At 51.5% G+C, this 27,469-nt stretch overlaps 2 protein-coding genes across 23 annotated transcripts in view; one reads left to right on the top strand and one right to left on the bottom strand.

Annotated features, from left to right (window-relative positions):
• The window catches only part of DIAPH1 (diaphanous related formin 1), a 116,444-nt gene extending 101,136 nt beyond the window's left edge, over window positions 1-15,308 (top strand). For 2 of the 3 annotated variants that reach the window (XM_018050227.1, XM_018050228.1), the window contains 9 exons: window positions 2,238-2,332; window positions 2,656-2,757; window positions 2,966-3,205; window positions 3,324-3,453; window positions 4,181-4,305; window positions 4,906-5,070; window positions 5,568-5,703; window positions 7,593-7,679; window positions 13,397-15,308. In XM_018050227.1, the coding sequence (XP_017905716.1) occupies window positions 2,238-2,332; window positions 2,656-2,757; window positions 2,966-3,205; window positions 3,324-3,453; window positions 4,181-4,305; window positions 4,906-5,070; window positions 5,568-5,703; window positions 7,593-7,679; window positions 13,397-13,548 (1,232 nt within the window). In that variant the 3' untranslated portion in view covers window positions 13,549-15,308. Of the gene's footprint in view, window positions 1-2,237; window positions 2,333-2,655; window positions 2,758-2,965; window positions 3,206-3,323; window positions 3,454-4,180; window positions 4,306-4,905; window positions 5,071-5,567; window positions 5,704-7,592; window positions 7,680-11,859; window positions 11,904-13,396 lie in introns of all 3 variants that reach the window. The other variant, XM_018050229.1, reaches the window with a different exon arrangement.
• LOC102191519 (protocadherin gamma-C4) overlaps window positions 17,238-27,469 on the bottom strand; it is a 171,637-nt gene continuing 161,405 nt past the window's right edge. For all 20 annotated transcript variants that reach the window (XM_018050238.1, XM_013965630.2, XM_013965636.2 and 17 more), the window contains exons 3-4: window positions 24,286-24,374; window positions 17,238-19,221 (exon numbers count right to left, since the gene is read on the bottom strand). In XM_018050238.1, coding sequence (XP_017905727.1) covers window positions 18,995-19,221; window positions 24,286-24,374 — 316 coding nt within the window. In that variant the 3' untranslated portion in view covers window positions 17,238-18,994. The remainder of the gene's footprint in view (window positions 19,222-24,285; window positions 24,375-27,469) is intronic.

The following is a 27,469-nucleotide window of genomic DNA, read 5'->3' on the forward strand; positions in this document are numbered from 1 at the left end:
ACTTCAGCAGTGATTTTGAGGCTGGATTGCTAGGAGACGGGAAGATGTGTTATGTTATTGCTTCAAACTAGGTGAGAGGTGATCAGGGCTGAAACTGAAGTTATAAGAATGGATATGAAGGCAGAAGATACTAAGAAGAGAGAATTAATGGAACTTAGTGATTGATAGAGAGGAGAAGATGTTTTCTTAGGTTAAGATCGCTCTGTAGAGAGTGGTACCCTTTATGGAAGTAGAATCTGCTCCTGCTGAATTTTCCTGTCTTTTGTGGGAGAAGTGGTGGACGTGAATGAGAGGCTGCACGGTGGTGGGTAGAAATGATTGATTTGATTTTAGGACAGAATTTAAGATTCCTGCGGGACTCCTCCAGGAGTGTATTAGGCTTTTGGGTATATCAGGCGGAAGGTCTGACTGGAGATATGAATTTAGGAGGATAGCATATGAGTCAGAGTTAAAACCATTAATTTACTTTGAAGGTCATTAACATTGAGGAGACAAGTAACAAAAACGGAGTCCTCAAAAAACTGGAAGGGAGCAGCAAGGAAAATAGTCTGACACAGTCCTAAAAGTGGGAGTGGCGGTCGAGTAAAATGAGGATCTGGCATTAGGAAAGGCAGTGACCTGGGCAGGAATCATTTCAGTATAACTTCAGTGGTACAAACAGAACTCTGGCCTCCATTTGTATTTAAATCCTGGCTCCAGTCCTTAGTAGCAGTGTGACCTTGGACAGGTGGGTTAAGTTCTTAAGTATTAGTTTCCTTTTCTGTCAAATGTGGCTAATAATACAGACTTACACATTATTATAAATAGGGTTAAATGAGATCATATATGTAGATTGTGTTTATGATACTAGGTCTTACATGGAATATGCACTCAACAAATAATTGTCATTTTTCCACTGACTTTGTGGGGACAGAAGAGTTAATGAGAATGTGGAAGAGAGAACAGACTGGTGTTTTTTGTTTGTTTGTTTGTTTGAGATAGAAAAGGCTTGATTATGTGTACAATTGTCCCTGATAGCTGTGGGGTTCCAGGACCTCCAGCGATACCACTTTGTATAAAATGGTGTGGAACAGTCTGCCCTCTGTGTCCATGGATGTGGAAGGCTGTCTGTATATGCTGAAGGAAGAGGTCCTTAGGGCTGTTGAAATGTGAGAAAAGGCTGGGTGCATGGATCTAGTTCTGCTAAACTTAGAGAAGTGTCAGCGCACGTTCTAGATGATTCGAAAAGAGTCCTTACTCAAGCCTTTCCTAGTCTGGTTCCAGCTGAGAGCCCCAGTGCTCAGTTTGTAAGCGACATAAGAGAAAACTTAGCAAGTACTTTGACCAGTACCTTCAATTTTTCACATTAAAAAGAAACAAGATCTTTTTAGAACAAATAAGGAAGTGGTGGGACATTTGGGAGAACAGGGCCATTTTTTATGGAGGAGCTGGCAAGAGATCATGGACTGGGGACATGCAGAGGGTTCCTGGCCATCATCAGTGCCTCTTCATAGAATCTGATCTGCAGCGTCCATCAGCCCAGGTGTAAGGGAAGAAAATGAGATGGCTGGATTAACCAGGGACTGGAAGGAGAAGAAACCAGAGAGTAAGAATTGTCGTAGTAATAGGGCGGGAATGAAAGGGCAGACCACAGGGTCTGGGTTAAATAGAGAAAGCCAACTAGAACTGAGACATGCAGAGAAAACGGAATGGTTGTCTCTCTCGTGAGAGAGTGTGTGCACGCAAGAGCACACTGATGAGGTTGAAGAGTCAGTTGGGGAACTAGTAAGTGAGAACTGGAAGGATGAGAAGTGTTTGTTAGGGTGTGGGATATGGCAGTTTAAAAATCAGAGCATTTCAAGGCAGTGGCAGCTCTGAGGATAGAGTCAGGGAATGAGGAACTGAAATAGAATGGGGTGAATGTTTTTGATGTATATAGATAGATCAAAGATTTCCTGTGTGAGCAAAGACAAGGAGTTAGTCACAGTGTTTGTAGAATGTGGTGCTTGGAACAGTGTGGCTGGTGTGTGAGTGATACAAATGTGGGGATTCGCACAGGGGAAAGCTGGGAGGTGGGAACCTGAAACACTGGGCTCAGAAACTTGGATATTAACTATACAATGAGGAGCTGGTGGAGGTTTCTGATCATGACTTCATGAGAGCATCCCTCGGAAAATTGTCCAAAGTAGGTTTGTAGGATGGGCTGGAAGGCAGAAGAGACTGAGAAAAACATGTCTTTGTATCTCATTTCCTGGCAGCAATCTTTTTGGGTTCCTTCCGCATGCCCTATCATGAGATCAAGAATGTCATCCTGGAGGTGAATGAGTCTGTTCTCACTGAGTCCATGATCCAGGTAAGGAGCAGGCTCATCCTGGCGCTGGCTCTCTGCATCACTCAACACCAGTCTGTCTCCTCTCTGCTTAGACCATGAGGACCCTCTTAAGTATCATTGACTTAAAGAATGCTAGCTTTGGATAAGCTTCCATCCCTCTGGTGATCAGGTTATTTCTGGTATATTTTTCAAAAGTCCTGCCGTCTCACTGGATGCCTCCCCAACCACCTGACCCCAGCCCATGTTTCCTCCTTAGTGGTCCTCAGGCAGAGTGAGGGCCTGACAGGAGGCTCCCATTGTCAGCTCACCCCGCTCTAACTGAGACAATCCCTTCTCTCTTTCAGAACCTCATTAAGCAGATGCCAGAGCCAGAGCAGTTAAAAATGCTTTCTGAACTGAAGGACGAATATGATGATTTGGCTGAGTCAGAGCAGTTTGGTGTGGTGGTGAGTGAGGCCTGTGGCTCAGGCTCTTCTCTGACCCCCTCTTCCGCAAGAGCATCAGGACGCTTGCTTCCAGCCTCTGGTCCATGTCTAGCCCATCTTTCTCCTCCCTACTCTGTAACTCAGATCCTGCTATAGGAGGCGTAGGCCTGTATCGGTCCCTTCCTTTTCTCTCTCTGCTGGCTGTAGTGGACTCCTTGTCTCTCCTCAGATGGGTGCAGTACCCCGCCTGCGGCCTCGCCTCAACGCCATCCTCTTCAAGCTGCAGTTCGGGGAGCAGGTGGAGAACATCAAGCCCGAGATCGTCTCGGTGACTGCTGCATGTGAGGAAGTGCGAAAGAGCGAGAACTTCTCTAACCTCCTGGAGATAACCTTGCTCGTCGGAAACTATATGAATGCTGGCTCCAGGAATGCTGGTGCTTTTGGCTTCAACATCAGCTTCCTTTGTAAGGTGAGCGGGACGAGGGAAGGGAGGCCATGGCCTCCGGGAGCCCAGTATGGCAGACTGCTGTTGGTCTGAGGTGGCCTTGGGTGTCAGGACTCACCCTCTTCCCCTTTTCCTGTCCAAGCTTCGAGACACCAAGTCCACAGATCAGAAGATGACGTTGTTGCACTTCTTGGCTGAGTTGTGTGAGCATGATCATCCCGAGGTCCTGAAGTTCCCAGACGAGCTTGCCCACGTGGAGAAAGCCAGCCGAGGTGAGGCAGATTGGGGTGAAGCTAGAAGGGGGTTCCAAGCCCCAGAAATCTCTGCCCAGGGTAGGAAAAGAATCAATCTAGATTTTAGATTATTTTCAGTTTAGACAGTTACAAGTGGGAATGGGATGATACCGGTGTGGTGTCTAAGCCACAGGGAGGGGTATGGGGCAGAAGAGAAAGCAGGAAAGCTCCATGTGTGAAAGTGGGAAGCACTCTTCCCCTTCCTAGGGAAACATCAGACACCAGAAAACAACTGGAAGAAAGGCAGGTATTTGTAGTTTAAGTTAACAGTTTTTCTTATTCAGAAAGCATAGACTGGAATAACAAAAACCAGGCCTCACCATTCTAGGACTAGGCAAAGAAAAAGCAGCATTTCGTAGAAATGGGAACAGATTTCTGCCCTCCCCCTGTAGTTCTGTGTATGTCTCCTTCCTCTCAAACCCTGTTCTCTAAAATAAATGAGAACAAGATCCTGAGGGATTTCATAGATTCTTGTTAAATTAAATGAAGCCTCTCTTCTCTTCTTAGTATTGTACAGCTTATGAAGGTTGGAGGTTTAATCATCAAGTAATTTTAGTTTCACTGGAAAAATGTGTGAAACAGTTGGAGAGTACAGAAGAGAACTAAAATAATTAAGTACAGACCATAGCTATGCCCTGGAGGACAGAACAGGGTCTTGAGGCTGGAGGTAGTGAGCTCTTGCTGTCTGTTTCTGTGTCTACTTTAGTTTCTGCGGAAAACTTGCAAAAGAACCTAGATCAGATGAAGAAACAGATTTCCGACGTGGAACGTGATATTCAGAATTTTCCAGCTGCCACAGAAGAGAAAGACAAGTTTGTTGAAAAAATGACCATATCCTTTCTTGAAAGGAGGGAGTTGCCACCCAGGAAAAGAAAGAACTTCCCATGGTGGGGCAACAGGTTAAACTGATGGCATACAATTCTTCCTCTTTAGAAAATGTGGTTTCACCAAGTACAGAGTTCTGAAAAGCATTCTCATTGCTGTGTTTTGCATCAAGCCTTGCAGATAAAGTATAAGTCTCCTTTGGACCTTGCTCCCTGCCCCATCACACACACACAACATGTCCCCTCCCCCCTCCTCTTCTCAAAGATAACTACTGCCACTGGACTTCTGATTTGCAACCTGATGAATTTATTTTAGTGAAAACTGCATTGTATTGCCCTAGCATTTCATATGTTTGGGCCCCGTTTACACAGCAGTGGATGCAGAACAGTCTCTTTTTTGAATTGCTAGCCCCTGTCCTATAGGAATACCATAGTCAAGGGTGTACTGTTTCCCTGTTTGGATGTTTCAGTTGCTTCTGGGTTTTGCTGATATGAACAGCGCTGTTACACATCCGTGTGTACAGATAGCAGTACGCACGTGTGAGTGTTCCCAGGGCTGGAGAAGCTGGTCTGCTTCCTGGTGTTGGTTCTTGACTTGCTGCTGCACAGCTTTGTGAAGGATGCACAGGAACAGTACAACAAGCTGCGGATGATGCACTCTAACATGGAGATGCTCTACAAGGAGCTGGGCGAGTACTTCCTCTTTGACCCCAAGAAGGTGGCTGTGGAAGAATTCTTCATGGATCTGCACAACTTTAAGAATATGTTTGTGGTAAGCAGGGATGGCCTTCCCTAGTGGCTCAGTGGTAAAGAACTCTAGGAGACTAGAGTTCAGTCCCTGGGTTGGGAAGATCCCCTGCAGAAGGGAATGGCAACCCACTCTAGTATTCTTGTGTGGGAAATCCCATGGACAGAAGAGCCTGACCAGCCTGCAGCCCACGGGGTCGGAAGAGTCGGACACGACTGAGTGGTAGAAGCAGCCGCTGCCAGCAGGGAGGCCTGTGAAGTGGCGCTTCTGTCCACCTTTCTCACCTTCCACTGGGTTCATGTTGGTTGGTGGTGGGTGTGCACATGTGTGATTGGAGAAGGAAATGGCAACCCACTCCAGTGTTCTTGCCTGGAGAATCCCAGGGACGGGGGAGCCTGGTGGGCTGCCGTCTATGGGGTCGCAGAGTCAGACACGACTGAAGCGACTTAGCAGTAGCAGTAGCAGCAGTGCACATGTGTGAGTGCCTTCGTGCCCATGTGTTCACTCCCCTCTCCCCCCAGCAAGCCGTCAAGGAGAACCAGAAGCGGCGGGAGACAGAGGAGAAGATGCGGCGAGCAAAGCTGGCCAAGGAGAAGGCAGAGAAGGAGCGGTTGGAGAAGCAGCAGAAGAGAGAGCAACTCATAGACATGAATGCTGGTGAGAAGCGAAGGGCCGATGGGCTGAGACAGGATCAGCTGGAAGGCTGCTCGGTCTAAATCTAGAGGCCAGAGCACAGCTCCTGGCAGGCGCTGCTGGCAGCCTTCCGCCTCCGTGGTCCTGACGCTGGACTTCTACCCCTGGCTCTGAACACACGCGCTGCAGCGTTCCACTCTGTCTTTCCCTCCTTTGCTGCACTGTGTCTCGTCTCCGCAGTGACTTAGTGGTGCTGTAATATGTATGCTTGCCTTCTGCTTGTCCAAGAGTCTCCCTGTCCGGTTTTCATACCCTCTACAGCATCTTGTGCTCATTTCCTCAGATTGTTTTCCTGGCCCTCCTCCTGTCTTTTAATGGTTTGTCTCCCCTTTCTGCTTATTTCACTAAGGGTTGTGTGCCCAGGACCTTCGCACAGTTGTACCCCCCATCAGACTGTAAATGGACTGAACTTCTGCAAAGGGGGCAGGGGAGCCGGCCACCCTCTTCTTTCTTCAGCGGACTTTGTATTTCACTCTCAGAGCATGTCTTTGTTGAAACATATGGCCTCAATTACTGGCCCTCTGTTTCCTGTTTCTGCTTCTTTCCTGCTGCCGACTCCCTGCGCTCTCTGGCTGCTCTCTCTGTGGGCAGCGGAAATCCAGCATCCATTACATGGCCCTGAGCTGATGCCACCCTTCTTGACCCTGAGGGGCTACGAGCCATCTAAGTAAAGAGGTTCTCCGGGCTGCTGGGTCTGGCAAGAATCAGTGCTGTGCTGAGCACAAGGGGTGAGGGGACTCACCCACTCACATTTTTGCTCCCAGGGACTTTACTTTGGCCACTCCGGCTGTGGTATGATTAGGGACCTGAAGCACCCTGCATTTCTATTTTTTCTTTATATTTTTTTGGGAAGCAGTTCCCCTGCCCTTAATCCAGTTGTATGTAAGCCACAAACTTTGATCTGATAATAAGCCCATGTGAGATATATCCTTCACCTTTCCCCGCTTCTCCCCAAGCCTCTAGGGTTTGTGCCTAGTTATTGTTTAGGGCGTAATAGGGAAAGGTGGAGTCCAGCTGATTTGTGGGATGAAGGCTGAACACAGTCATCAGTCAGCACAGGGGGCCCTGCCCTGGTCCACGTCCCCAGGGCAAATAAATGAGGTGGGAATGTAGGTCAGCTGCACTGGTGGTGTTCAGCCAGCAGGTGGCGCTGGGAGCAGTGAGCCCAGCTTTACGGCTAGCAGCCTGCTGGCTCCTAGGGATTTCAGTTTAAGATTTCACCACCCTTAGCTGTTGCCATGGAAACAGAGCCGAGCTGGAATAAGGATTCTACATTAACTCTTTGTATTCCAACCAGCAGCTCCTCTTAGACTGTGAGCTGACTTCAGGAAGATGCAGCCACTGGGGGCAGTACTTAAGTGAAACGCACTCTTGAGAGGTGGTCTCTCCTGAGCCTTGCTCTGAAACTGGAACCAGGCTTTCCATGAGGGGTTTATGTAGGATAAAGAGAGTGACCTAGTTCCTTATTAACTTCATAATCCCAGTCTCTGTATTCACCCCAGTCTTAGAGTCGGGCAGTTGTCTGTGCTGGTTTTGATGGGGATGGGAAGGGCGGTGGCACTGCAGGGACGTTATCCAGGGTCTACAGTGGCTGGTAGCCAGTGAAACCTAATGTTTGAACCATTTGCAAACAGACACAATAAACAGGGACTGTGAAACCTGAGACTGAGCCCGCTGTGTGCCGAGCCCCCAGAAACTGAATGAGGGCAAGCTGTACATACAGTGGAGATGCCCAGAAACTGTGGGCGACGGCAGGCTATATATACAGTGGAAATTCATTTTTGTGTGTGTGGCTCAACCCATGGATGCTGCTCGGGCTGAAAAGCTTACATCTCCATCTTTGTTCACGACAGAGGGTGATGAGACGGGTGTGATGGACAGTCTTCTGGAAGCCCTGCAGTCAGGCGCAGCATTCCGACGGAAGAGAGGACCCCGTCAGGGTAAGTCAGCAAGCGGAGCCCAGCCTGGGTGCTGAAGGAAGGCGGTGAAGCCTCTCTGCTTCTGCTCATTTTAGGCTAAAGAGCAGGTGATGATGTTCTGAGGGTTTAAAAACTTCCCCACGATGTCCCTGCACCTAGAGTGGATTATCCAGTCCTCTTCTAATTGTTAGAAAGGACTGACGTGGAGAACTAGGATTTGCGGGACTGACAGCAGATACTACATTTGGTTATTCTTACATTTCTCTTCATTCTTGAGGCAGAAATGTAGGATAAGCAAACCATTGTGCAAGACAGATTTGGGTAGGCATCTGGGTAACAAAAAACTGATGTAAATTCAAAACCATACATTAGATATAGGAATACAAGGAAAATAAGCATCCTTACTCTCAACTTCACAAACAGAAGAAACAGAGGATAATAGTATAGAATCCTATAAAGAGAAGGCTGGGTGTCATTCTCTCCAGATGTGTTAAATAAGGATGTGGAAGAGCATCTTGACCAAAGCTCATGCTGTGTCTGAGAACCTCCTTTTTTCCCGAGGGGTAGTCAGGCTGTACCATACTCGCCTTCCCTGTTTACCACCCCCCTCACCTGCCTTTCGGAAGATTTAAGTGGATTACGTTGAGCCAGAGCCTCTAAGAATTATTATGGGGATAGGACAAATGATCCAGGCATTAGTGTCGGGAAAGATCAACAGATAAATCGCCTTTGAGGAAAGTGGATAGTCGGCAGAGACTGTTCGAGAAGAAGATAGATCCAGAGCTCCTCCTCACAACCTGCCCTGCACAGTCTGGTGAAGGCCCTTTGGGACTGGGAATGCGGGCTTCCTTCCTAGGTTGAAGGGTGGGCATGACAGAAAAGGCGGCCTTGAGCTTTGTTCCCTCCTCCCTGGCTGATGTGTTCTGTAGGCCTGTGCGATAGGAGCTTCACTTTGAGGCTGTTGTGCAGTTTGCTTTGGCCACGGATGGGCTATTGGCAGTGGTGTCCGTAGGCCCAATGGCACCTGCCTCAGCCTGTAAAGAGAACCTTACGATCCAGGGTGCGGAGCGCTCGCCCCACACAGTGCCCTGGCCCAACACCGGATCACTATGAGAATGCCTGCCTGTTTCTGCCCATATGCTGAATATCTGCAGGGAAATTCCCTTCTGAGGGTTCTTCTGTATGACTTCAGAATGTTCCCTAAACAGAAGAATGTCTGGCTATAACTCTTATCTGTTTCCTGGCATCCTCTGAGTACAGCCTGTCTAGAGGAGGAGAGAGGTGAGTATGGTGGGTTTAGATCTTCCGAGATGTGTGTTTAGTCTTACAGATCTGGGTATGGGTAGAGTGTGAAGCTAGTAGTATTTTTTGTCTTTAGTCTTTAGAGAGTCTTGCGACATTGTTTCCTCCCCACCATGTAAGGTGATGTGGCCTGACATTAAGCGTTTCCAGATAAAAACATACCACCTCTCCCTGTTTTCCTCCATCCTGTTAGCTAACTGCCAGCCTTCATCAGACTTGAGGTGGGGAATTCCCTTTTCATCTTCCTGTGGAACTGAACCAGAATCCCAGATGCTTCCTGAACACAGGGAACCAGACATCAATGGCTTCCCTCTCCTGGGGATACCCCATTGCCCACTTCTTTCCAGGTGGGAAACCAGGACTTACAGGCCAAAGCAGCAGGGATTTTGGTAAAACCTAACCTCTCCGCAGGAGACTTGAATTAGTCGAAGTACTGTTTCCCAGTGCAAAAAGGAGGAGGAGACCTAGGTGAAAATGACAACTACATGCTTTCAGAATTGGGTCCGTCCTTAGCTTTCTGGGCTCTGGGGTCACTAAACATACTGAACATATCTGGGAGAAGCTCTCAGGGGAAACACTTCTTGTTACTCTGATAAGCCCTGTAGCCACTGGTACATTCACTTCCGAGTAAGTGGCTTGGCGCCATGAAGCAGAAGGCTAGGCAGCACAGTCGAGTGCCAAGAGCACAGGTCTAGATGGGGTCAGAAGACCCAATGTCAGATCTAACCGATGCTGTCTAGATTACTCGAGACAAGTTTCTGGGACTCAGTTTCTTCATGTCTAAGAGGAGAGTTGGGTTAAGAGGAGAAAAGAAAGGTTGGACCCAGAAGGCCACACTGTAAAACTGGAAAGGCTCTGGTGACTGTGGGTTCCCTGGGTGGCTATGGCTATAGCTGGCTCACCCTTTGCTTGGCTGTCTCTGACTATTGCTGCCGACTGGCTGCTCTGAGCCGGGAAACCAGAGTGCTATCACACAGGTCTGCCTCACAGCCCTCCTCAATCCCAGAGAGGCAGCTGTCCATAGTCAAAGATACTAGCTTCTGCCCTGGGATTTAAAGGAATGTTTAAAAAAAATCTGGTCTCTGGAGACCTGAGGGAGTGACCAGTGTACAAAGACCCATTGAGGAGCTGAAAGAGGAGAGACTATCAGGGCTGGTTCATTAAAAGCGACATGTAAACTGCTGTGATCTGCAGGGCGTGGGAGAACAATGCTGTGAGTGTCAGGGGGAAGAATCCATGTGATTGTATTACAGCAGATATTTCAGGCTGTCTGAGTCAGCTTCTGGTTTTAGTGACTCAACTTTATCTCCATGTCTGAATTGTGGCTTCTTATATACAGGCCATCTGCTCACTGGGATAAAAGTGAAGGAAAGAAAGAAATTCATCTCTGTCTCCCTTTCCTTCCCCCTGCCACTTCCCAGCTTCCTGCTAAGCTCCCCCTACAAGGATAGAACCTTAGAGTTGGGACCAGCTCTAAAGATCTCCTCTCTAAAGAGTGTTTAGCAGCTCACCTTCTCTTAGGTAACAGGGCTTGAAACCCAGGTAAGGTCTTGCCAAGATCTGCTGATAGAGCCAGAACCGGAGCCTGCTTTTATGAATCCAGGTCCAGGACTCTTTCCACAAGGCCTGTGTGAGGAGCAGGAAATGATGGTGAGCCCAGAAATACTTTACAAACACTCCTTCTGCCAAGGAGAGCCCTGGATATGGTGAAATCGGTTCAGGGAAATTTCCGATGTCCACATGTCTAGAGAACTTAAGAGTGTTTCCTCTAGCACCACTTATATCTCCCTCCACTTCTGTATTAATAAAAATAGGACAGGAATTATAATTAGGAGTGCTTCCGACAGTGGGGAGCTCTTCAGGGTGGCGGTGACTGCCGAATCTGTCCCAGTTTCCTCTTCCCTAAGGAAGCTCGTTAACAAGAATACTTCCTCCATAGTAGCAGTTCCTAGCCTGTGTTTTATAAATACCTTTTTCTAATTCATCTATGCCTGATTTTGCTAGTGTTTTTATCTGGCTCGGCCCTAATGTGTAGGAATCTGGCCTCAGAGAGCTTTGACCAGTGTCTCAAGATTAGGGCTCCCTGGTCCCACAGAAGCAAAATATGCTTCTGTGGCTACTTTTCAATAGTCTCAACAAGTACCCAAGTTAGGGAAAGGCTCGGAGAGGGCATCTGCTGGAGGATCAAGCTGCGGCCCTGAAGCTAGGGTGGCAGCCAGGATTCCTTGATCCTATTCCCAGTTCCCACAGGAGTTTTCTTGTTCTGACCTTAGGCCACATCAGGTATCCCCACTTTCTAGGCTTAAAAGGGAAATTTTGGTCTTTCCCTCCACTTCATTTTTATGAATCTGTAATGCATCGGCAGCTTTTTTAATCTAGAAGAATATAGACATATGCATGACTAGGTACAAACTGGTATCTTCTGAGTTCAGAGGAAGAAACCCGAGAGAAACAGCTGCAGATACTTCCCACTTGAATTCTGACTTTGCCCATGTTGTCCAAGATGAATGCTCCTGTAGTTCCTTTTCCCTGGGTCCAAAGTCAGGAAGTAGTATTTTAACATGTACTTAGCCCTTGAGTCACATACAAACAAATATAATTGGAATATTTTCTCAAGTGCTGGTGACTGAATTCGAAGAATCAGCCACCACCTTTCCGGACATGAGAAGTAGGCTCCTAGAGGAGGATGTATGTAAAAAATGAGCAAAAACCAAGCAGGTCTGAAGCAGATTTTGCTGGAGATAGAAGACCATCCTAGTCGCACTCCCATGGGCCCCTTCCCTCCCTGGTCGGTCCCTGAGGCAGCACCACAAGGGATGTGAAGTCCTGTAGTCGCCGCCTCACGCCTTCCCCCTGTGTCTGCAGCCAGGCTCTTCACTGGTCTTTTTCCTCTTATTAGACAATCCCAGTCCCTGGGAGGAGGAGGAGGAGATCTATAAACTGGTAACCCGTGGGCATGCCGTGTGCTCCCTCTTACCTGTGTGTATGCTCTGGGTCACGCTTCTGCAGAGGCGGACAGCCCTGGGGAAAGCCTGTGCCCCCTGACCCTGTTTGGCTTCCGTCCCACCTCAAGCTTTTTGCTGGTCCCAGGAAGGCAGGGTGGACGCTTGCTTCACTGGCTCTTCAGGACCTCTTCCTTCCTGCTAGCACCTGCCGCTGCCCTGTCCTGCACTCAAGAGTGTGACCTTCTGTCCTCTGTCTGCTTCTTCAAGGTTTAGGCGCTGCTTTCTCCACCCAGCTTTCCTGTGACCCAGAGCTGAGTTTTTTTATTTTAATTGATATATTAATCACATTCCTAAAATTCACCCTTTCAAAGTACACAGTTGTGGTTTCAGTATATTCACAAGGTTGTGCAGCCATCACCACTAATTCCAGAACATCACCCCCCAAAAAGACCCCATGCCCATTAGCAGTCACACCCCCTTTATCTCTTCCCCCAGGCCCTTGCAACCACAAATCTACTGTCTCTGGATTTGCCCATTCTAGACATTTCATAGAAAGGGAATTACACCATCTGTGGCCTTTGTGTCTGGCTTCTTTGACCCCAGGCAGGCTGCTCTTTGTGCCCCGCAGTCTCTCTGGCTGCTCAGAGGCGCGGGAAGCGGCAGACAGCAGGAGATAGGCTCGGGACCAGGACCAGGAACATGGAGTCTGTGAATTAGTGAGAGTCTGGGGGACAATTCCCAGCGGTTAGGACAGGAATTCGTGGAGGGAGTGGTTCTTCTCTTCACTAGCCCTTAGCCTGTCAGGCTGAGGTCTCTGTAGGGTTCCTCCTGGCCTCCCCGACATACCTTCGCTCACCCTTCCCCCTTCACACACCCACACACACCGCACACTTGCCCTTGGCCTTCGGATCCCCACTGCTGCCCTTGAAGAGGTGGACAAGAGCTCGCTGTGCGGGCATGGCCCAAGGGGGAGGGTTGAACACAGGTGGGGTGGCCTCAGGTGGTGACCACGCGTGGCTGCTGCTCCTCTGCAGGAGCCCCTCTGGCCGGCCACCTGCGAAGGCCTGCCCTGCCCTGGGCTGACTGACAGTGGTTTTGGCCTAGGAGCGTCCATGAGGACTGCCAAGAAAACAAACTACTACTACTGTTTACTAAGCTTAAGTCTGTTTACATCCAATGACTCTCCAATGAGAAAACAGCTTGAGCCCTGCTCTGTCTGCAGAGCTGTATTTACACTCTTGTACTGCTTGTCACAAAGGAATGTGAGAGCCAGATTTGCTCTCCCTGCCTGCAACGTGCTCTGCCCCCACTCCTACCCCAACAAAGGTATCTTCCATGTGTCCTTGGCTCTCTTCCCCTCCTTTACAAGAAGGGCCTCTGAACTGACCCGGGGCAATGCGTGTGCATGGCTACTGGCCGAGTATCTGCTGTAGAGATGGAGACAGCAGACTGGCCTTCTGTGGACAACATGGCGCGTGTCTTCTCTTGCAGGCGCCAGGAAGGCAGCGTGTGCAGCCACATCTCAGCTAGTCTCAGAGCTGACCAAGGAGGATGCCATGACCTGTGTTCCTGCCAAGATGCCTAAGGAGGAAGTCCCCACCATCCTCGAGGAGACCACAGAGTTGCTTGGCCGTGCAAGCTAAGCCAGGTCCTGGGGCCACAGCAGCTCCTCGGTGGAGCCCCAGACTGTCCCGCCTGCAGCATGTGCCTGAAGGGTCGCGGAGGTGTTCCTCTGCGGTGGCCGCTTCCATCACCCTGACCCCCACCTTACTCTCCGGCATGCTGCTCTCTGCCCATCGCACACAGCTTCAGCTGCCTGGAGGCCAGAGGAAAGGGCAGTGTGGGGGGGCCTGAGCCCAACCAGGGCAGTCCTGGCTCTTGTTACCAAAGCAGGCTCTGTGTTTGCTGCCTTAACCCCAAGTGTCTCCACTGTTCTCTGGGGCCTCATCTCAGACAAGGCCCACCTGCTCTCTCAGCCCCTGCCTCTCAGTGGGCTTTGCCTAGGTCAGTTGTGCTGGGTTTGTGCTTTTCTGTTGTGTTTTCTCTCGTCCTGAGAGCAGCATGGGCTTAGGAACCTCTGGGCTCCATCTCCCAGCGCTGCTCTGCCTGCCCTGGCTCCTGTTGTCTATTACTGGTGGGGAGGCACTGGGAGGTGCTTCCAAGGAAGTGGCGAGCAGATCCCCCTCCCACCCCACCATTTGAGAGAGACCTCCCCAAACAAGGAGGACCTAGACCACGTTGACCTGTCCTGCTGTGGCCTAGGCCAGGGCCTGGGGGTGGGCAGGCAGGGTGGGACAGAGCCTGCCCTGGCCTCTCTCGACCCTCCTCCAGTACCAGCCCCCGGCTGAGCCACAGGCCCTCCTCCTCACGCCCTCCCCAGAGCTTTGGTCTCATCTGAAAGTGTGGGCTGTCCTGTGACCATCCCCACACCTTACCCTCTGTCTCCAAGGAAAGGGGAGGTGGAGCCTCCTGGTTGAGAAATTGTTTTGCAAATGGATCTATTTTTATATGAATTTTTTTTTTTTTTTTTTAAGAAAAATAACCCTTCCTCCTTTCCCCTCCATAATATAAGAGGCTTTGATGCCAGGTTCCAGAGTCCCTGGGATTTCTCACCACAAGCCTCAATTCTGAGCAACCCCTCTGGACCTCCACTCAGCCCTCAAGCCTCTGGGCCCTCGAGGCCAGTGCAGACTCTTACCCCCAACATCTGACTTGGGGGCCAGAGGCGGCTCTTCTCTGATTGAGCTGGACCAGGCCTAAGCGTAATAGGAGCTCTCAAACAACAAAGAATTTTTATAAATTTAATATATTTATCAAGCCAAATGTGCAGATGCTAACTGGACGCTCTGGAGAAGTGGGCCCAGGGACGCCCCACCCTGTTCTCTCTTCAGCAGTGGGAAGGCCACATGCCTCAGTGGCCACAGCCACAGGAAGCTCAGATCCTCTGGCTAAAGGTAACACTTTGCCCTTCTGTGCTCCTCTCAGCTTCCCACTCCCAGGTAGGGGGTGAGAATGGCACTGGAAAAGCCTGGCCCCAAAGTATAGTTCTTAGAGCAAGGGGAGCTTAGGAGACCTCAGGCACCCCCAGGGAGGCCTTGAGGCTGGGCAGAAGGGTTCTGGTTGCTAGAGCCTGTCTCCAAAGGGGCACCAGCAGCCCCCCTGAGCTAGTGCTGGGAGGACTATGATTGGGGGGTCCTGCTACTCTCCTCAATCCCCTCCTCCCTGCTGACATCTGGGGCTTTGACCCTTTCTTTTTTAATCTACTTTTGCTAAGATGCGTTTAATAATAACAATAAAGGGACAAAATGCAAACCTGTTTCCCTTGCCTCTTGGGCTTCTGGGATGTCATCACCTCCAGTTTGTTGGGTTTGTTTCCAACTGTTAATAAAGCATTGAAACAGTACTGCCTCACAGCTTCCTTTGTGAGTTTCTGTACTCTTTTCACTGTCATCCAGGCTCCTCCCCGGTTGTCCTGCCTCAAGCCTGTGACTGACTGACTTGACAAATCATCAGAAGGGTGGTGGCACCTTCATGTGCTGGCTGGGTGCAGGGCTGGCTGTCTCTGTAAGGGAGTGGGGCCCCAGTTCAGCCCCTGCCCTTCTGCACTGATGCCTGTTAGCTCAGCCCTTTTCTGGGACCCCATCCCCACCTCCCCATGACTCCAGACTTCACCTGCAGTTTCCTGGCAGTTCCTGGGCCTCTCTTGCTAAGGGAAGCCTGTGACTGACGTTCTCCCACATTCCTCTCCCTGCGGACACACTTGGTGGCCACAGACCACCTTCCCGGCTGTGGCTCACCCTGGGGTGGAAACCTGAGCCTGCCCAGCAGAGGTCAAAAGACAGACGTCTTGATGCTCAGACTTGTTTGAGCACGCAGTGGCCTGCACAAAGAAACCTTACAGCCCAGACCCAGGATAGACAAGGAGGGGCTTGGAGAGGACACGAGGCCATTTGGACAGCTCTGGAACTAAAAGCCTCATTAAGTAGCCCTGCAGCCTGGGCAGCTACCTCTTCAGGATGGCTGGGGATGTGGAGGCGGGCTCCCTGCATCCTTCCTCCCTACCCTTGGAGGCCGCACATTTCTGGCTTAGGCCGCACAGGCACACTCACCAATCGGGACCAACCACAGCTGCTCACATGCTCTGCTCTGCCAGTCTCCTGCCGCGCCTGGAATAGAACCCAGGCTACCGACACCCCGCCCTCTGCAGCCTGGCTCTCAGAAACAACCCTGCTTCCATCTCAGGCCGCGCACACCACCCTTCCTCCCCCGCAAGAAGGCTGCCCCCAGAAGCTTATGTGGAAGGCTCGGTTTCCATGACAACGGACTTCAGGCGCTTGCAGACGCCTGACCCACTCCAGGAAAGCACACAGGATGTCCAGAGACAGCCACCCCCACCCTGCCGCTGGGCATGCCCTCGCCCTCGCCCTCACCGACCTTTCCTCATAACCCTAGTGGGTCTTTCTATCCTTCCGCACCCTCTGGCCTTTCCTCCCATTCTGTTGCCTGCAGCTTTGGCGGCAGCAACCTCCAATCTCTCCTTGGAGGAGGCGGGAGGTGGGCTAGGCCAGTAGTGAAAGCGCCGAGAAAGGAAGAAGGGAGGCCGTTTGGTCTGCGGGCAATCCAATGTCCGGCGTGCCCTCTGTCCCCTGGATGCCCTCCTCCCCCTTTCCTGCACACACGTAAGGAAGCGGCGAACCCTGCCGTTTCCATGGCTTTGCTTCAGAGTGTAACCTAGAATGTGAATTCCAGATGGGAAAACAGGCGCAAGCTATACACTGGGCCTCTGGCATTCCCTCCCTCCCACCCTCGCGGCATTCCCAAGCCCCCTGAGGTGGGGGGGAGGGCGGGCAAAGGAGAGTCCAGCATCCTCCCGAGCAGCCGGGAGGGCGCTCAGGGTGGTCACTTGAGCAGGGAAGGAGCGGAACTCAGGAAGCGTCCACAGCCCCCGCTCCAGCTCTGTTCAGCGCGCGCCGCCCCCTCGCACCGGTCTGCTCTTCTGCCTGGAGACGGCGGCAGACAGACAACTGCGCACTGCCACGTCGCGCTCAGAAATCCCTCCTCCACTGCGGACCCGCAAGCCGATTACACACACACGGTACAGTCCCACAGGCACCATTACGGTCAATCAGACACCGATTATATGTGCACAATCATGCTGCACGCATACACAGCCGCATTTAACAATTATACACAGATACTCAGGCAGCGACAAAAACCGAGACGCAACGCAATCATCGCCTCCCGATCCTGCTCTTCCAGCATACTACTCCGAGCTCATCACTCCATCCATACACACCAGGAGCCCTCATCTCTTACACAGAAACAGCCCACCTTTCAGAAGAAACCTTTTAATTTTTCAAAGAAAAAAAGCCATATAAATATTAGAGTATAAAACTTGCGTGAGACACAGGAAGGGGGCGGGGTCGGGAGCTACGTGACTATGCAAAGAGAAGCGCTTAGAGGAGTCAGTACGCGGGAAGGGGGCGCCGCAGCGCGTGGACACAGCACAAAACACAGCACGGGCCGCCGCGGGCGGGTTCGGGGACGGACGGCTGCTTGGAGCCCGCCGCCCGCTCGCCATCACGGAAAAATACGCCGCACTATACACTATCGGTTATTCTACACCAGCCGCAAGAGGGAGGGGGTTCCTATACTAAGTAAGGGCTGGAGTGGGGTTCTTGAGAAGCCCCGCTGGGTGAGCGGGACCCCAGGGGCAGAGGGGTGAGCAGAGGAAGGTCTATGCACAAGGAGGCACTGGGGGACTTTAACCAGGCTCTGGCCACGAGGGGGCGGACTGGGGGCCTGGGCAGTGGCCTTCACAGAGAAGGAATGGCACCTGGCAAGGTGAAGGGCTGGGGCCGCTGGGGCAAGGGGGGCCCTGTGGAGAAGCCCTGATCTCAGGCTGACACTTTCTGTCCACTTGGTCCCTGCTCTAGCTCTCGTCCTTCCCAACCCAGGGACCAAAAACAGCCGAGCGGGCCCCTCCCTCCCTACTGGGGCCACAGGGATCCTTCCACCAGCAGCACCTCTGGAGTACCCAGCACCCACAGAGGCCCCTCTGACCTCTCCAGGGGACCTGTCCCAATCCTGCTCAGAGCTGCCTTGGACCACAAGGCCAGTTCAAACCCACAGGTGCTGGAAGCTCAGCCCACCGCTGGCTGCCAGGCTGCCCTGTACATGAGAGATGAGGGTCCAGCCTGGGGCATGGCTTCTGGCTGGAACCTGGGGATCTGGTCGGTACCCTGGGGCATACAGAGCCTCCTGCAAGACCCTGTTAACTGATGGGACCAAGCTTTGTCCACCCCCCATCCACACCCACAAGCTTCTTTATCTTAGCACCCCACACTGTCTCAGAACATGCAGTGGGGTCTCTTGTTTGGGGAGGGGGAAGTCACAGCATGCAGTGGGAACATCAAATGATGACAAACAGAACAGAACAGAAGACTGGTCCCCAGGGTGCTGGGAAGAGGCATGGTAGCAAAATGCCCTCCCTAAATCCAGCAAGCATCAGTACCATGGGAATGGTGACCATGTCTCCCCAAAACTTGAGCTTGGTCTCAGGTTCTGGAAGAAGGTGAAGGGACTGGCACCAAACCATGCTTTTGGGGGAAGTTTGAGAATTGAAGGAGAGGTCAAGAAGTCATGATGCCCTTCCAACTCTTCAGAACTATGAGCCTTTTTAGGTCACCGGGTACCTCAACACCCCAACCACCTTAAAAAAGAGAAGGGTAGGGTAGGTAGGAGGGAGGTAGGGGATGGGCCTGATTGAATTTGGAAGATGGAGGAGTTCAGCTGTAACTGAAGGGGGTGTGATAAATGGTGTCTACACAAACCCCACTACCCCCATGGGCACAGCAAGTGATTGGATGGGGGTTCCCAGCAGAACTCCCTTTGCATATTCAATCCCCTGGGGGCAGAGAGGGGGGTGTTGACCGGGCACTTGTTTCCATTTCCCAAGGGGAGCATGGCCTGGGCCCCTACCAGTTTCCTGGGGGTGAGCCCTGAAATCCGAGGCTTGGGCACAGGTGGGGAGAGGCTGGACTGGTTGGGGAGGGAGGCTGCCCTGTGGCTTCGGGCCTGGCCTCCACGTTACTTCTTTTCCTTCTTGCCCGACTTCTTCTTGTTGCCATTGCCCCCTGCCGGGGCCTTGCCATCACGCTTGCCAGCTGCGTTGGTCAGAGTGGCGTTGCTGCCAGGGATGTAGACATTCTGGCGGTAGTCGGGCACATGCTGCAGGGTGAACTGGGGCCCGTAGCGGGCACTCAAGCCCATGGTGCCGGCGCCCCCTCCCAGGGTGGAGCTCCCATCAGCGGCTTCTGCAGAGACAAGGGAAAGTCAGGGGCTAAACCTCAGGGTCCCCAAGTCCCTCTCTTAGAGCACCAGCAGGGAGAGCACTGGACATGTCATCCTGACCCACAGGGTAGAACTAAGAGGCTCCAGAGTGGCCACCTAGGTTTGTTTTCCCAGTTCTCTACCTACTAGCCAAGCCTACCCTAACCTCCCTGTGTCTCCTCAGATTTCTGAATTGCAAAATGAGGATAATAACGGTACCTACCCTCCTCTGGTTTGGTGAAGGCTAACCAGGATTACAAGCACCTTGTAACTCAGATTACATACATCAAGCACCTAGAGTAGTGCCCACTGCCTGGTAAGGGCATCAAACATGCTAGCCATCATCTCACCAGGCTGAGACTTGATTCTTGAGACCCTGGCCCAGCCTTTCTCCGGGCAGCCTCTCTGGTCTCCATGCTAGACGTCCATGGTCCCTGCAGGTTCCTAGCCTGTTTCACCCAGTGCCAAGCACAGAGTGGGCACTGAGTCATTCTGTTTTGAGTGAGGGGTGGGGGCTCTTCCAGGGATTCATTTCAGAACAGCAATCGATACCTACTCTGTGCCAGGGACCTTGCTAGAAGCTGCACGTGCACGATGGTGTCTAACCTGCACGCAGCACTCCAGGGAGGTGTGTGCTAGAACCCTGCTACAGGGATGAGAGAAGTCAGGGTCAGAGGAGGTAGAAGACTTTCCCAAGGCCACACCAGCCAGGACAGGAGGGTGGGGAGCGGTGGGGGTGAGGCCTAAGTACATCCTAGGTGCAGCTGTAGGGTATGGTCACCACCAGCAGAGGCCTGAACCTCATCACTACTCTGAAGGTGAAGAAGGGGAGAGGCTGAGAAGATGATGACTGACCAACTGTCTTAGGTCCAATGTGGCCCCAGGCTCACAATATCAGAGTAGGTGACATCACAGAGCCTGGCTTCCTGCTCTGCACAAGGAGAAAATGGGGTCCCAAGGACTGCAAATTCTGCCCCTGGTTCAGCATCACCTGGGAGCTTGACAGAATCACAGGCTCTCAGAATCTGCATTTGAACACCATATCCAGGTGACATGTGGCTCCAGGTGATGTGTGGCCCGTTGAAGGGAGAGAAATACAGAAGACCCTACTTTACTGAGGTTTGGTGAGGATTCCAGGGGAAAGTGCCTGGGTACTTGGAAAGAGCTCACTAAAGGTTTGCTGTTGCCAAAATCACCATCACCCTCATCACTGTCACTGTCACCATACCGGGTGTCACGGCTTCTCCTCTCCATGCCCCCTGTCCAAGGGGTTAAATAAAAAAAAAAGAACAACAATGGGTTTTGGTGACTCTGCTGAGTTCAGGAGGGCTCCTGTTGGAGTCCTCTGGCAGCTAGAGAGTTAAAGCCCCAGAAATGCCCAGCCAGACCCCATCCAGCAGAAGGGCTCCTCGACCTGGCCTTCCTCTACCCACCTTAGACCCTGGGAGTGCGCAGAGAGGGTGCCTAAAGCCAGAGAGGCTGAGTAATCCTGGGACATCAACCAGGGATTGAGAAATAGAGACAGGAAATATTTTCAAAGAACAGCATCAGAGGGGGAGGGACGCAAGGGAAAGCAAAGGAGAGAGGAGCCCCAGTCTTTCCGCCTCCTCATTCCAGGCTCAGGTTTCCACAACCTCCATTTCAAGTCCCAAATCCCTGCGTCCAGGGGCCTTCAGGGGGGCGGGGAAGTGGGCTGGGTGGGAGAGAGCAGCGCCCACTTCCTTCTCTCCTTCCCCCAGTCCTTTCGTTCCACTGACATTTCTACATTTTCTCTAATTAACTCCAGGAGGGAGTCAGCCCTCCACCGCCCCGCCCCGCCCCCCTGCCTGGGAATATAAGTGCTGGGAGGAGGGGCCCAGTTCTGGCTTCAAGAGCCAGGGTTCCCAAGTGATTTAGGGGCAAAGAGGGGAGACGTCAGAGGCGCCAGTGAGAGAGAGAGAGAGGGGAAGAGATGGGCACAAAAAGGGGGAAGGGAGGCAGAAATAGAAAGATAGGAAGGGCAGGATTGGATAACTGGAAGCTAGGCCCACCCACAACCTACAACACACCCAGGATCTCTCAGAAGCACCCGAGCAGACAAAAATGACAAAGCCAGCCCCTGCCACCCCTTCCCTAGAAGCACAGAACCTGATGTTGGCCTGCGTTATGGGATGCACTGAAGTGGGGCTGGCCAGGAGGGAAGCAGATTGGGAAACCCAGAGTGTAACACACAAACAGGCCAGCCTGGAGTTCTGTCCAGTCAGCTCTGCCACTAAGAGCCAGCCATGTGACCTTGATCAAGGTCCTGTCTGACCCCACCCTCAGCTGGACTGCAGGCTCTGATCTCCTGCAGAATAAGTCTCCAAGGGCACCTCCTTCTACCCTGCAAGACTTAGTTTGGGCAGGAACTGGGATCTTCCCTGAGCGCAAGAAGAAACAGACTCTGAAGAGCAGCAAGGAAGAATCTGGGGGTGCTCTGGCCTGGAGGAGGTTAAGGCACTGCCCGCCTCTACTCCCCTCTCCCACTCCAGCCTCACCTCAGGGAAATGTCTCCCAGCCCCAGCGTTCCCCCTTTGCCCTGCGGTCCCCACCCAGGGGCTGAAAGCAGAAGCTCCAAACAGCCGGGAAGGCCTGCTCACACTCACCAGGGCCGGCTGAGCCACAGACCGCAGCCTCCTTGAGAGCACACCTTCTCCTCAAATGTTTATGTAAAAAGCCTCCCAAGTGTACTTACTCTCCCCACTCGCTCGCCCTCAGCAGCCCCACAGGCCTGGCCGGGCTGGACTCCAGGAACCTCTCTGGCTCCAGGGCCAGGAATCGGGTGTGAAAGTGAGAGTAGGGCCTGACCCTGCCACCTCCACCCCCAGGGTCCATCCCCCAGGGCCAGGGTTTACTCTTGGGTCAGGCCCTGTGTGGGCTGGAGGGGTGGAACCCTAACAGGGGAGGCAGCCTGCAGTGACCCCAGGGCCCTCCTGGGAGGGTCTGGGGCTATAAATACTGACTCCGTTTCTGTTTTTAAAATCTGGATTTAGGCTAAAAAGGCTGCTTCCTGGCTTTACAGTTTAAAGCCACAACAGCTAAATATACCTTACTGTCTGTTTACTTCCCTCAAGAGTCCAACTTGGCATCTTCTCAGACCCCGCCACCCGCCTCTCTCATACTCAGGGTCTGGCCTCTCGAGAATTATAGCAGCCCCACTACCCCTCCTCATCCCCGGAACCTGGGCCAGCCCTGTCTTCCCAGAAGGCTGGTGCCCCTGCCGCTGCTCCCTTCCTCTTCATCAGCCATGGGCCTGGCCCCCACGGCCTCACAGACGTCCAGGGAAGCCTTATCAGATTAAACAAATGAAAATAAAGGGTGCCCAGTTAAATGTGAATTTCATGTAAAATTTTTTTTTTTTTTTTTAGTATAGTAATGTCCCAGTTCTAACATATGGGACCTACTTATGCTAAAATACTATTTGTTGTCTATCTGAAGTTAAAATTTAACTGGCCATCCTATATTTTATCTAGAACTCCAATCTGGGAGAATAATGCAGTATTAAGAGAAATCTGTTTATCTAAAAGGGAAACTGAGGCTGGATGGAAAGGCAGACGTGGTCACTGGAGCAGACAGGGCATGAACTTAGGAGCAAGCTGGGTTAGAATCTCCAGTGTGCAGCTCAAAATGGGGGCCTTCGAGCAAGCAGCTTCTCAGTCTCCTCATCTGTCAAATGGAAGGACTCAGACCTGCCTTGCAGAGTTGTGAGAAGATCCACCGACATGAGGCCCATCAAGCTTGCCGAGCGCGAGTTGGGGCAGCGTGCAGGCACAACGGCAGCGATTACTGCTGTGACTTTACCTGATTCTCCACTAACCAGGCCTCCAGAGACACTGGACAGTGGGGCTTTCAGTTCACTGAGCAAGGCCAGCACCTGAGTCCTCCGCCAGCCTCTGTGTATGTGTGTGTTAGTCGCTCAGTCGTGCCCGACTCTTTGCGACCCCATGGACTGCAATCCACCAGGTTCCTCTGTCCATGAGATTTTCCAGGCAAGGATACTGGAGTGGGTTGCCATTTCCTTCTCCAGGGGATCTTTCCAACCCAGGGATCAAACCTGGGTCTCCTGCACTGCAGGCAGACTCTTTACCGACTGAGCTACAAGGGAAGCCCTTAGTTGCTCCAGAAACTAGTGCTTATTAACAGGCATTATTCTAATTCTACCTTCTATCCCACCATGGGTCAAAAGAGACCACCATCAATTTTCACCATTGCGCCCTTCCTCTGAGCCATTGTTCCTATACCGATGTTACAGTCAGTGAGACCGCAGCCAGCCCGGAGGGGACGAGTCACTTGCTGGAGGACTCGCAGCCAAGCGGTGGTGCCGTGACCGGAATCCAGGCCAGCCTGCCTCCAGAGCCTGCGCTCTTCCGTGCTAATGACGTCATTCTCCCTCCATGCCCCGGACTCTTGGCTGTCATCCCTGAAGAGCAGCATCACCTGAATCTCTATCGTTGAAGGTCTTTGTTACCTTGTGGGAAAACCAAAATCCTGCTCTGGAAGTGGGGGCAACAAAGAAAAGAGAGGGGTCCCACAGGTCTAGCGTGTGTTTCCTACTGGGAGTATCCACACCCACTTCCATGGCTTCAGGGCAGGTATGGATCAGGCCCCAGGCCCCAATACTCTGTGCTTTGGCATATCATTTCACTGAATCCTCACAGCAACCCTTTGAGGTCTCTGTTCCCATTTTCTTGATTGAGGAAACTGAAGTTTAGAGAGATTAAGCAAATTGATCAAAGGCACAAAGACTGTAAGTGGCAGAGCTAGGACCCGACCTATAGGTGTCCCTTCCGGGGCAACACTTGTAACCACTGCTCCTTACTTCTCCTCCAAGGATCTTTTCTTGTTCACTCCTTCCAGGCATCCCAGAGCCCCCATCCCTCAGCTACTCCTAACCTGTCTTTATATCCTGGAATTAAGGGCTGTTTCAGACCAGCTGACATATAGGTTGGAAGCCAGTCTCGGGGCACGGTGCTGTGGGATGCAACCCAGGACCCCAGGTCTCCCACTCCACACGTGTTGGCACAACTTACCACTGGCGGAGGCCAAGATCATGGCTTGTAGCATCTCTGTGTCGAACTGGTTGTTGGGCCAGGTGCCGGTCTCATCGCCATTTTGGGATCTGCGGAAAGAGTGGGCTGGTGAGCGTGCTCTCCCAAGCCACCCCACTCCGCCCCTCCTGTCCTCGCTCAGGGCCCCCAGATCTAAGTGCCCAACCCTAGCTCTCACCCAAGACCTGCCCCTTTCAGCAAGGTAGGAGGGAGCTTACACAATCCTTCAGAAGCCAGACCCCCACCTGCCAGTCCCCCAGTAGCTCACAGGAAGGGAGAGCAGACCCTCTCCAGAGGACAGTGGAGGGTGGGAAACAGAGAAAGCGCCAGAGCTAGGGAAAGGCCTGAGAACCTAGAGAGAACCCAAAGGCAGAGGCTGGGAGGCTCACGAGACACTGGGGTAGAGGGAGAGGCTGCTAAAACTCAACCCTGATATGCTTCGGCGGCTCACTCAGTCCTCAGGATAAAATCCACAGGCTCCTGAGAACCAGCCCTTCCTATTTCCCAAGAACCCCACTCCTAGCATTCTATCCTGAACCCTTTCTGAGTCCCCTTCCTGATTCCTCACTCACTCTTAACAGCTCCTTTTGGTCAGATACTGCTTCCTAGAATGCAAGCTTCCTACCTCTGCCTTGGTACCGTAACGCGAATAAGTTTGTCAGAGGGGACCCCTGGGCCCACCCAGGCTGAGTTAGGCGCCTCTGCCGTGTTCCCACCCCCACTGGCTGCTCTGTGGCAGCTCTAGGCCCACGGGGACTGCCACTGTCCCACCCCCTATCCCCCGCAATCCGCTCCACCCACAGAGCCAGTTCCTTGAGCTTTGGGAACAGGGCTGTGCCTGTTTCCTACTGAAGCACCTAGTTAACAACTTTAGATGCTCTAAACATTGAAAAAAACACGAGGTGATTCATAATTGTTAAAAACGTTAACCTGAACTCTAAGGAATGGTACCCCAACCTGGATTTTTTCCCATAGTAATTTTACTCCTATGCTTTTAAGAGAATTTCGAAGGCTCAAATGATTTCCATTTTTGAGGGGAAGCGGAAGCAGCCTGACACACAGTCTATTAGCTGACCTCTGCACTGTCTGGAACACTGAAACTCCTCAATGAATGCTTGTTGCCTGAATTAATGAGGAGAGCCCTACTGAGAAAGTTAGGTCACTATGAGGTAAGAAGCATTTTGCACCAGGGGAGGGGCTGGAGGGCAGGCCCTGAAGGCCCCTAAGTTGGGGTGGGGGAGGGACGGAGTGTAAAAGTGTGTGTGTTTTGTCACAGTGGCTGAGCAGAGTCAAGAACAGCTTTATGCTTTTTCCGAGGTCTGTCCGTGCTTGTGGTTTTCCCTGATCTGGAATTCGCAACTCAGGCAGCGGACAAGTCTAAGGCCCAGACCAGCTGCTGTGTGCGCCCTCTTTCCTGTCTCTCCAGCAAATGAAGAGTTAGGGCTGGAGGAGAAAGCAGGAATGTCATTTCTCCCTCTGCAGAGTGGCAAGAGCTGGAACTCTGGGTTCACTTATTCAACCAGTATTTACTGAGCAATTATTGTGTACCAGACACGGGGCTGGGTGCTGGGTTTGCAGCTGTGAACATGATTGAAACAGCCCAGAGTTCAGTCTCCACTGACAGGCTGACAGTAAATAATTGCACAATCACTGAATTGTAATTGTGACAAGTGCCACAGAGGCAGAGAGCAGGGGTGTAAGAGAGTACTGACCTCATCGGGGTTAGGGAGCCAGTCAGTGCAGGCTTCCCCGAAGAAAAGACAGGGAGTTTAAATCTGAAGAAACCATCCAGGTGATCTGGAGGAGAATGCCAGTCAAAGAAAAGTCGGAGGATAGAAAATCAATGCTCTGTAACTGCCGACGTAAAGACCGATTCAGGCAAGATCAGCAGTGAATACTCAAATATCACCCATGGATCACTGACTAGTCACCAGCATAGTGAAAGCACCTTTGTAACACAGACATCTGGGGGCACCACTTTAACCCAGTGAACGAGCTGAGCATCACTGACCTTGAGACACACCGACAGGAACTGATGCCCAGCACAAAGAGCAGCGCCACCCGCACAGCACAGCACAGCACAGCACACACACACCCACACCCACACCCACACACACCCACACACACCCACACCCACACACACCCACCCCCACACCCCCACACACCCCCCAAAGACAAGGAGGCTGTTTTAAAGAAGATGAGAGAGGTAAACAAGCCAATGCAATTTATGTTCCTTGATTGAATTCTGGTGTTAAAAAAAACACAACAGGTTAAAATGACATTTGGGGAATGTTTATGAAAATCTGCAACTGGACTGTGTATTACTGCATTAAAGTCTTCGAATGTGAGCATTCTTTTGTGGTTATGTATGAGAATGTTCTTGTTATCAGGAGAGAGATACTGAAGTATTTCAAATGTTTTTAGGTCTGCAACTCTCAAATGGTTCAGGGGGTATCTGTGTGCATGTTGCGAGAGAGAAAAGAGAAAATAAATGTGCAAAATTTTAACGACTGATGAATCTAAGTTTTAAAGAGTATCTGGATGTTCATCATACTATTCTTTCAACTTTAAGAGGTTTGAGCAATACAATAAAGTCAACTAGGAGAAGGGTAGTGTGGGGAGAGCTTTCCAAGCAAAAGGAGCAAAAAGCCCCAGCCTCTGAGGCTGGGCGGAGCTCAGCAAGCTCAAAGCACTAACAAAGCCAGTGTGGCTGCTCTAGGATGTGGTGGTGGAGCCACAAAGTGTACACTGGAGATTGTGTTCTTATCCTAAGAGCTCTGGGAAGTCTCTGACGTATACAAAAGGGGGTTGTCAATTAAGCATTTAAAGATCACCGTTAAGGTAGGTAAACTCCTCCAACTTGAATTTTTTATTAAAATATTTTAGTTTCTTTTATTGTTATCTTCCAGGTGTCTAAATCTCCAGTCTGTTGTACTGGTAATTTAACTCTGTAATAGATTAGTTTGCTGCCAACTCTTTACACTAAGTAATTTTTAAATATTTGTAATATTGTTGAGTGACTAATAAACCATTAAGTTACTGGCATTTAAAAAAAGAAGATCACTGCTGCTCCCATGAGGAGACCGAGGGATGGGGGGCACCTCTGGGAGGGGAGGAGCCCAGTGATGGAGCCTCAGCCACCTCTGTCGCCATGACAACCCAGGAG

This window comes from Capra hircus, chromosome 7 (genome assembly GCF_001704415.2).
Source record: "Capra hircus breed San Clemente chromosome 7, ASM170441v1, whole genome shotgun sequence".
Lineage (NCBI taxonomy): Eukaryota > Metazoa > Chordata > Mammalia > Artiodactyla > Bovidae > Capra > Capra hircus.